At 39.2% G+C, this 10,775-nt stretch overlaps 1 protein-coding gene across 5 annotated transcripts in view; it reads left to right on the top strand.

The window, feature by feature from the left end:
• LOC116057740 (Wilms tumor protein homolog) overlaps positions 1-8,334 on the top strand; it is a 22,846-nt gene extending 14,512 nt beyond the window's left edge. For 2 of the 5 annotated variants that reach the window (XM_031310343.2, XM_031310359.2), the window contains 5 exons: positions 3,872-3,971; positions 5,849-5,993; positions 6,745-6,834; positions 7,300-7,383; positions 7,758-8,334. In XM_031310343.2, the coding sequence (XP_031166203.1) occupies positions 3,872-3,971; positions 5,849-5,993; positions 6,745-6,834; positions 7,300-7,383; positions 7,758-7,879 (541 nt within the window). In that variant the 3' untranslated portion in view covers positions 7,880-8,334. Of the gene's footprint in view, positions 1-3,871; positions 3,972-5,848; positions 5,994-6,744; positions 6,835-7,299; positions 7,401-7,757 lie in introns of those variants that run through there. The other 3 variants (XM_031310333.2, XM_031310352.2, XM_036002721.1) reach the window with 2 other exon arrangements.
• The last annotated feature ends 2,441 nt before the right edge of the window (positions 8,335-10,775 follow it).

Raw genomic sequence — 10,775 nt, 5'->3', positions numbered from 1 at the left:
AACTGGTTTAAAATCAGCCAAATGCCTTTAAGTGTAGGCTGTATTTAGAATATGTTTACTGCTTTACCATGCTGTCTGGCAGGCCTTTCTGACGGGGAGCTGAAGCATTTATCTATGCTTTCTCCAAAGCCACCAGACTCTATTGACCATATGGTAATTTTACCTTGCAGAACACAGGAGTTGTTAGTTTACCACTGCCTCGTTTAGTTATTTTGTTTGTGTTATTGTGTGACTTTGTTGAATAAAAACTAAACCTTAAAGCAACACCAAAGATTATTTTGTACCTTAAAATAATGTTTCCAAAATCGTTTCAGTGGTTCATAAACTCGTAACAGGGTGAAGGCACTTCTGCATTCACTTTGCGGCCCTCTATTGGCTAAAACCGCACTATGCTAGCAGGTTGAGGTGCTATATAAATACTGATACAAAATGCTCAATCTAGGGAGAAATGCACACAGCCCATATTCAGAAACTGTGCCTTTAAACAAGCCATCGGGACTTTCGCATGTTTGTGATGTCACAACTATACTATACATAGGTAGTGCCGCTGCAGTGCTGTTACAGTCATTCACCGCCTGCAATGACGGTGCTGAGATGCCGAGAGCGCAGATGGGGGAGACCCAGAAACGCTGACCAATCAGAGCAGACTGGGCTTTTTCGAGAGGGGGGGTTAAAGAGACAGGTGCTAAAACGGAGCGTTTCAGACAAAGGATGAATACAGGTACTGTATATTCAGACAGACAGTATGAGATCACCATGACATTTGGTTGAGTGATTTTTGAACATTAAAGCATGCAAACATGTTTTAGGTGAATCCCAAAATACAAGTATGAACCTGAAAATGAGCATAATATGGTACCCTTAATAAGATGAGGATTGATCCCTCAGATCCACCACCAGTTGCTGTTTCAGTGGAAGGTCCATTTGTCCCAACCTGTACATTATCGCTACTTTATCGCTACTACCAAAACTTATGAATCAATGAACATAAGAAAAGGAGCATTCAGTATGATTAACACCATGTCTACCGCTGACGTAGTCCCCTCCTGTCCTTGGAAATAGGCAGACAAAGAGCACCTTATGACCGCTCAGCCATATACTATACATTCCCACTGCAGCAGCACAGGATGCAACCTCCCATCCTCCTCGTTCAGTTAGACAGACTGAAATATAACACATTTCGTAGACAAGAGCTTTCTGTTTCTCTGTGTGTTATCATAAGAAGATATGAGAGGCAACATTGGCAGCTGTGTCACATAGGGCAGGTTTTGTTCTGCTCTTTAAGTCAGAGTGAAATACTAAAAGTTGTTTGCGTCATACATTACTGTAAGTGTTTCTGTAGTAGCTAATGATAAAATTATGAGTCTAATTGATTAATTATCTGATCCACAGTTTATGTTAAGAAGAAATTTGATAATTATTTAATATAAACATTTTTTAGTTTAGATTAATACCTTATAGTCTCACATTGCCAGACCTATCTCCACAGCGCTGCGGAGTAAGGTCTGTTATTTATGCATTTATTTATTGAGACTTAAGTCATGTTCCGTCCTCCATACTGGACACAGCAATGCTGGTTCTTTAAAATGGTCTCGGGAAGGAACTTGTTTTGGTGGAACATTTGCAACCTGAAAAAAAAAGCAACATACAATATTTGTTATCTGTTCACACAATACAGTAATGTGAGCTATTTAAATTAGCTGGGTACATGGTAAACGTAATTTGCTCTTAACAGTGTATCGTAGCGTTACTTCATCCACAGCAATCCTGCCACAATCGGTCCCAAAACGTCCCAGTTAGAGAGTAAATGCCATAACTATAGGGCTGTAACGATATGCGATATGAAACCGAAATCGCGACACTCAGATCCACGAACCTGTGTGTAATTAAATAAAGTAAATTTAGCTAACTGTAAAGACGGCTAAAACCGAAGGGGAGGGGGGGGGGGTAATGCTAACGGAGGTGTAACATTACGAATGGCCACTGTTCTGACTCGGGTGCCTGGGTCTGTTTCCCAACGGTTCAGTAAACTGCCGTTAGCGTCCTTAGCACCGGAGTTAAGTGCTGACCGGGGTTGGATTGCTGTAATGATAGTGGCTGGCTGCTAGCTGGCTGGGGGCTGACTGTGGATGTGTCCCCGGGCCGGGGCTGTTGTCAGCTCTCATCCCGACTGAAGCTTTGCAGCGCTGGGAGAGTGAGGCAGACAGACAGGGGTGTGCTAGCTGGCTAAATCAGAATCAGAATCAAAATCAGCTTTATTTGCCAGGTATGAGGACACATACGAAAATTACCATTAGATTAGTCATCTATCTATACAGTTAACATTACTGATGAATTCGTGGGTTAGCCCAAAGTTGTTAACCGTGGTCAAAACAATCATACTAAAAATAACTGAGCGTGTTAAACGATGTCATAATCTTATGTTACCCACCAAGAATTAGCTAACGTTATAGACCAAGCATTAGCATTAGCTACTTGTCAAGCTGTCACGGAGGACAATAGCGAGGATTGGACCCAAACGCAGAATACAGAATTCATTACCAAAACTACAACAAAAAGTAATATCAAAAAGCAAGAAGGCCAGGAAGAAAGACCACAGGAGCACAACACGAACAGGCACGACAGAACACGACACCACAATCCAAGCCAGCACAGAACAGAACAATGATAATGATCCGACAAGACACAAAGAAAGGGACTAAATACACAGGTTAACGAGGTTAAACAAGGGACAGGTGACACAAGGAATCAGGAACAGGTGAAACACATCAGGGTGGGGCAGACAATCAGACAGGAGGGAAAACACAAGGCAGGAAGTAAAACAAGACATAACTAGGGAGAAAAACAGATACTACAAAATAAAACAGGAAACGCTACACAGACACTCACAATCATGACACAAGCAGCACCTTTATACTGTAGTAGGCACCAAAGCACTTTTCCTCTTCGGCCCCCCTACAGGTTGTAAGCGGAATTGTCCATTACTGTTACCATAACCATTATTCTTATGTCTCATTCGAACGAGTTAATGAACCACTGAAACGATTTTGGAAACATTATTTTAAGGTACAAAAGAATCTTTGGATCGATCGATATTGAAATCAATCAATATCAATAATAAGGTCTCTGTTGTATTACTGTGTTGCAAAGTGGCATGTAATCAATGACAAAAGAATCAAGGTTTGTATCGAATCGTGGGTCAAAAATCGTGATATGAACCGAATCGTGAATCGTTACAGACCTAGCCTTAACATATTCTTACATATAACACACACATACAACATATAATCAAGCATGCCTGCCTTGTTGCGCAATCCAAATTGTCTTCAAAACTTGCCATTTTCAGCATGAAGCTTGCTTGCTAAAAGTTTGTTGATCTCTCCCAAAACGACAGAGCTTTGCAAGGCGAGGGACATCTCGCGATTATCCAGTAAATTAACTGTCTTCGATCCAGACTAATACTGTAAAGGTTCTATACCATGTAAGATATAGTTTATGTGACAATGTGAACAGTTTTGAATAATGATATCGATTGCCAAATGTTTGGATTTATGGCATTAAATCATGTTTTTGCATCTTGTTATATGATGTCTCTGCTTTACTGTATGTGGCAGCCGTCTGCGTGGAAAACTTTTTAGCTGTGAATTTTTGTAATCATGCAATGATTTAGTGGCACAGAATATATTTTGATATTTTGGAGCAGAACCTTTTTGATTGAATAGTTATCTACTCTTGGATTGTTGTTCAGCTGGCTTTGGACAGCTGTTCAAAACTGTGTAAAAGTGTTAAACTACAGTGTTGATTTTCTCACTATTAGGTAAATTAAATGTTTTTTATTTTTCATCACTCCTCTCACTTTCTGTGTTGGCAGCCATGCAGCAGGCTACGACAGTGACCCCAGCACCCCCATGTTGTACAGCTGCAGCACACAGTACCGCATACACACACATGGAGTCTTCAGGGGAATACAGGTAGGACTCATACTACTGCTACTACATCGTCTCTGCATATAACTTCTTTTTTTTTATTGTCAAGAGGCAATCGTGAGGTCACAGAGACCTTCTGTCTGCCACCTTCTTCACTTACATGTTTAGTGCTTGTACTTTTACACACTCTGTAAAATGCATAAAAAAGATATACTGAAAACCTGCACTTTTGGAGGAAAAAACGCATCACTGACAGAAAAAAGAACGTATTTTTGAATGAGTGGACTGGAGTGGTGGAGAGCCTGATGCAATGACCAGGCTATGTGAAGAGATACTGATATGTAGCATAGGAAAGATTTACAAACACACACACACACACACACACACACACACACACACAAACACATTGCATGCACACATACTCAGAGATTTTTAAAGAACAGCTCTAAAGGCCAAGAGGAATCTTTTTCCACAAATCCATTAGCAGTGAAGAAACAGACACACACACACACACACACACACACACACGCACGCACGCACGCACACACAGGGTTACACAGGTACAGATACAGTTTCCATACAAGGATCAGCATGTTAATAAATCATTAGATTTTAATTATTGTCTGTCAGCAGCTCCAAAGGACAGAGAGCAGAGGTTCTCCAGACCTGCTATTAGTCCACAGCAGGACTTTTTGAGATCTTTCTTTCCTTTTGGGGCCTGTTTCATCATTCACCATGCTCCTTTTCTTCCTTTGCTTCTTTTTTCTTCTGTTCATAGAAATGGATTGTGCAAAACACACATAGGAGATCTGGCTCAGTGCAAAGAATAAACAACCTCTCACTTCCATGCCTTTTAAAGTATAATTTCAGAGCCGCTAAAACGTGAGATAACAGATTGAGTAAGTGATGCGTTGCTACGTAATTTTTATTACAGGGATTATACTAATTCTCAGTCACTGCCAAAGGAAATACAGAAGACAGCCATGGAATTTCATTCTTCATTACTGTAATATTGGTATATGACCAGCGAAAAATATTACACAGCTAGCTTGTTGAAAACTGAATCCTATGATCAAGAATCACGTTACAAATGACTGAATCACAGCTAATTCTATCACTCTGCTGTCGGGAGCTCAATTAGTCAGCTTGACATTACTCTTGATTACCCTCCAAAGCGTGCAATAATAAACAATTATGAAATAGATAATCCCACGAATAAATTGCACAATACAGTATATATGTAATAAATGAACCAACAATTTGTGAAATAACTCAAAGTAATATTAAAACGCAACACGTTATTATGAAATATGTCTCCATCAGTGTTATTGTCATAATAATGGGAGTTTTTATTTCATTTCAGAGAAATTGTCATTGCATTCTAATGGCAATTTTCCCAATCATACTTTTATTTCAGTGTCTCTTTTCTTGACAGGTGATATCACCACCTCCGACAGGCCGGTAGCATGAGCGGGTGTTTAGAATAAGAAGACAAATGATACTTAGAATTACTATGCATATAAACTAATGCAGAAAATATTGTTTTTTTTTCTACAACCATGTGTTATTCCATTTATTCTTCTCCAGCAGTGTCAGCAGTGAGCAGCAGGGCTGTAATGGGGCCCCCTCTGTTTAAAAGGCGTGACTAACAGCTCCCTTTGGGCTGCAGTCAGTCTGGGGTCATTTTACTGCTAATTCCCAACTAATGAATATATGAGCATTTTATTATAATGATCCCCATGAGCCAGACACATCACATGCAATTATTTACACACAGGACAGATTTAATTGCCTGTTTTCTAAATTACATTTTACTGGTTTTATTATTGATGTCCAGGGACAGGTTTTGTTAATTTTGCCTTGAGTGGATTGGCTTTAAATTATGTGTGTGTGTGTGTGTGTGTGTGTGTGTGTGTACACAGGATGTGCGGCGGGTGCCCAGCATCACTCCAGCCATAGTGCGGTCAGAGAGCAGCGAGAAGCGTCCGTTCATGTGTGCCTACCCAGGATGCAACAAACGTTACTTCAAGCTGTCTCATCTGCAGATGCACAGTCGCAAACACACAGGTGAAACCAACAGAAGCAAGAAAATGTGCAATAATATTACACTTATTATATAGCTACCGTCAGTATTTCCAGACACATTGCAGGCACAGTTGCTCGCTCAGACGTGTTCCTACTTCACTCACAGATTCTTTGTTTGACTTCTTAAAAACGTTTTACTGTAAGTGATGTTTCCACTGGCCCTAATTTCCTAGTCTAATATTGCCAGAAAACCCTTCCTGTGAGCTTGTTTTTTTAGTCAACTGTCAAAATTAAGAGCCAGTGTTAGCAGCAGCTAGCAGCTTTAGTCAGACCTCAGCAGTGTTGTAATTCTATAGTTATTCATCAGTGAGAGACACAACGCTGAAGTGAAGGGCAGAGTATGTCTTCCACTCTCTCTAGCTAACAGGAGTTAGCTAACACTTGGTTGGACCAAGAGTAAAAAAACTCAAAGATATTCAGTTTACATTAAATACTAAGAAAAACAGCAAACAGTCACATTTGAGAAGCCACAATTACTAATAATTAGTTAAAAAAATGTTGGCAGTTAATTTTCTGTCAATTGGCTTATCAATAAATCACCTAATTGTTTCAGCTCTACATACTGTATATAGCCATTGTCCATTAACAGCCATAAAGACAACAGCAGTGTTATTGTCGACAAAACTAAACTAGTAGACATTTAAACCTAATTTTCCTATGAGTGTGTGTGTTATCTGTGATGTCTTTAGGTTTTATTTAACTGTCTTTGTCTTTCATTGTTGCCTTTGTCCAGGGGAGAAACCTTACCAATGCGAGTTCCCAGACTGTGGCCGGAGGTTTTCTCGCTCTGACCAGCTCAAAAGACACCAGAGGAGACACACAGGTTTGATCCCTTTTACTCAAACTGTCTCTCTGTCTTTTTTTTTTCAAATGTTTCCTTTCAGTTCTTTGTATTTATCTCTCCAGTTGCTCATCTCAGCTGTTTGCATGATAGCCATTTTGCGGACAATGCAGTCTTTAGAAATGCACAATTGCATTTTGTGTGCAGTGGTGTGCTAAACTGAACTCCCCTCAGATAAAGGCTGATCAAACTTTGGAATGGCTTCCCTGCAAACCTCTGCTCTACTGTATTTTTCTATCTCCCTCTCTGTGTGTGTGTGTGTGTGTGTGTGTGTGTGTGTGTGTGTGTGTGTGTGTGTGTGTGTGTGTGTGTGTGTGTGTGTGTGTGTGCGTGTGTGTGTGTGTGTGTGTGTGTGTGTGTGTGTGTGCGTGTGTGTGTGTGTGTGTGTGTGTGTGTGTGTGTGTGTGTGTTTTTGCGTGTGTGCATGCATACTGTACATGTGTTTAGGAGTTAAACCCTTCCAATGCGAGACGTGTCAGAGAAAGTTCTCTCGGTCTGACCACCTTAAGACACACACCCGGACTCATACAGGTAAAACAAGTGCGTAAACTTTTATTTTTCCATTTCTTCTTCATTCATTTGATGTTTAGATACAGTACATACCTCAAAGTAAAGTAACTTGACAACATACTCTTGACTTGTGCAATTATGTACTAGATGCAGTTATATATACAGTATATTTAATCATCCCATTCAGGTTATGATATCATAATAATATCCTAATATTTCTCTCATTTTCCCCTTTCTTTTCACTTGATTTCATTGTTATTCCATCTGGCTTGCATCCTTTCTAATACCTTCCTCTCATACTTTCTCCACCTCTCGTCATTACCATCATCTCCACTTCTTCTTCAATCCATCTTCTGTCTCCTCCGATCTGTCCATCCATCCCACCTCTTTCACAGGCGAGAAGCCGTTTAACTGCCGGTGGCCGAACTGTCAAAAGAAGTTTGCCCGAAGCGATGAGTTGGTGCGACACCACAACATGCACCAGAGGAACCTCACCAAGCTCCAGCTGGCCATCTAAGTCTTTTGTTAGCCCATATCACAGTTTTCATTGTAAACATCTGGTTTACATCTGCTTATATTGTCTGTCTCCGGTTAATCCAAACCTGGTAACCCCATTTGCAGCCCAACCCTGTGAGGGAATCAGCGAATCCTAATGAGTTTCAGTAAAAAACATAATAGTAGTTGTACATAATTTAGATTTTAAGAACTAGATATCACAGTCTACTAGGCATGGGCCGGTGTGCGATTCTGACGGTATGATAACCTTCAGTAAAAATATCACGGTTTCACGGTATTGCGGTATTGCAATTACAGCTTTAAAATGTATTATTTTTTTAAATGTCTAGGTAAAAACAATTGTTTTTCTCCTTTGAACACAATGTATTTTATTTTTAAACACACTGCATACTGGCAGGGAGAGAGATTTCTAAACTGCACTTCCTGTCCTTATGTCCACTCATAAAAAACAGCTCATACCTTAGGAACGGTATGACAGAAAATGTTAGTGGTTTTGAAACTTTGACTTTTTCAAACCGTGGTATACCTTGAAAACGGTAACCGGCCCATGCCTACAGTCTACGCTCTCTCAAAAGAGTCACAGATCCTCTGTCTCTGTTTCCACACATTTTCCACAACAAATCCCTTAAAAGACCAAAATCAAGAATGTTAGGTTGTGTTCAGACAGACATTAGCACTTTCTAAAACCCGCAGCCCCCTCAATCAATTGAATCAGACCAATCTATTGATACAGCGGGGGTTTAGCAAAAAATGCCAGTTCGACCAGCAAAATAGTTGAACCTGGCTCAACTTTTGCCCCAATGCAATGCAAGGTCATTTGGTAAGGTGCTGCGTTGGCCAATCATGCAAGTGCACATTCCTGGTAGATTACTTTGTATTTACTACTGTTTAACTTGCAGTTGTGGTAAAATAAGAATTATTTCTCATAGTAAGCTACTGTACAGTGTCTTCAAACGCACGTCTCACCAGTACCTGAAACAAGTAAGTCCTCACCAACACATCCCCATTTGTTTTTCGTTTAACACAGCGCTGTTTCTGACCCAAACCACAATCTTTTTCTAAACTTAACTAAGTAGTTTTGTTGCCTAAACCTAACCAAGTAGTTTTTCTACCTAATCGTAACCAAACTGCCACCGTTTTACAACGTTGACAACATGTTTAAAACCGCTACCATTACGTTTAAGTATGAGGACAAAAAAACACTCCTGTGAGTACTATTTTCTGTAAAGTGCCCGTGTTCATTGTAAGGAAGGAACATGTCACCAAGTGCAACTGTGTGGCTCATTTTTCAACAGTTCAATGGCATTGAGGTCTGTGACAATACTTGTTAGTAGGATCAATTCATTGTTGGTTTTGGTCTTTTCATGGGAATAAATTAAATAAAGAATATCACCAGACTTATCCCTTAAAGAAATATTTCCTTGTTTTGAATTATCGTTTCATAAAGTCAGTCAGTACGACTGAAAAAGGGCATCATTTAACTTGAGTGTCTGTTTACCAGTACGTTTTTTCCACAGGCAAAAAGTGCTATGTAAGGGAGATGTAAATATGAAAATGTTCACACTACAGTACATTTATTTTACAGAAGGTTCCCTTTACCCAGACTAATTGTTGGTATCATTGCACATCAAGACACTCCAGTCGAATCTCAAACAAAAATGTTTCCATCTTAACTGTAATGTAATACGTCATTCATCCCCAGTTATTGACTGTTTTTCTTGCCACCATCCGTCACCATGTGTACAGTGAGGTCAAAGGTCAGCTCTATATATGCTCCTATAACTAAGCGCCTTTTCAGCTGTAAATATCTCTTATGTTGAACTACTTTGGGAAGGCTTATTTATTATCTGTTTGTGGACAAAAATGGCTTTCACTGGAATGATTTAAAGGGAGTGAAGTGTCATTCAGTCTCTTTGCTGTGCTCATACACATCTGCCTTTTTTTTTTATAGTTTTCACAGTTCATATCATCAAGATAATGCTGGGTTTGATTTAAATACATCAAATTAAATGAATAATTTGCATCGAACACCCTATGCAGTGTTTGCAATGTAAGTTTTTTGTGTTTTGTCTGGTCAGCATAAAATATACATTGCAAACACAAACATGCCTCTATGGTTGAATTCAAAAAGTAACTTTTTATTTTTATTTTTGAGTAATGCCTCAGCGCTGCTGGAGCTAAATTGTCTGAGTCTCTTGTCTCTGTGGTGTGTAAATATTGCTAGACTTTGGCAGTGTACCACTGCAAGCTCTAAAATATGTCTGTTTGGTCACACTGGCTCTGTGGCCGGGACATTATGGTCAAGATGTAAATTATACTTATTCAGCATGGGAACTGAACTCTTTCCATGGGGGAAAAATATGTAACTTAACTGATATAATTTAGACTTTCATTTCTCTTTCTTTCATGTGTATTAATATTTGAGTCATAAAACAGCAAATGTCAGTGAAACATGTTGTGTGAGATAATTGAAAATGATGGTTTCTCTCTGTTAAAATGTATCGTGACTGTTTTGATACAGTACTAGTTTGACTCTGTGGTCTTTATTTATTTAAACGTTTCTTTGTTGTTTAATATTATAATATAGTATTATCGTCATAAAGCCCACAAACAGGTCACGTACAGTAATGGTTTTACTCAAGCTTGTCCACAACTCCTCACACACAGAAAGTAATATCCATGAAATACTGTTGGCTTCATTATGTATAATTCCATCGTTATGGGGATCCTATTATTATTATTTTTGAAATATGCCACTTCCTGAAGTTACAATATCTGGTAAAAACAAAAACAAAAATACGTGCAAATACTGAGTCTATACATCAGCTGAGCTGGCCTTGACCAAGGTTCTGTTTGTGTCTAAAACTACACTTTTTCATTTTAGAAACTAAACTCAA

Source organism: Sander lucioperca, chromosome 7 (genome assembly GCF_008315115.2).
Source record: "Sander lucioperca isolate FBNREF2018 chromosome 7, SLUC_FBN_1.2, whole genome shotgun sequence".
In the NCBI taxonomy this organism is placed as follows: Eukaryota; Metazoa; Chordata; class Actinopteri; order Perciformes; family Percidae; genus Sander; species Sander lucioperca.
Note: the sequence above shows the minus strand (reverse complement) of the source record. Positions and strands in the feature narration are given on the sequence as shown.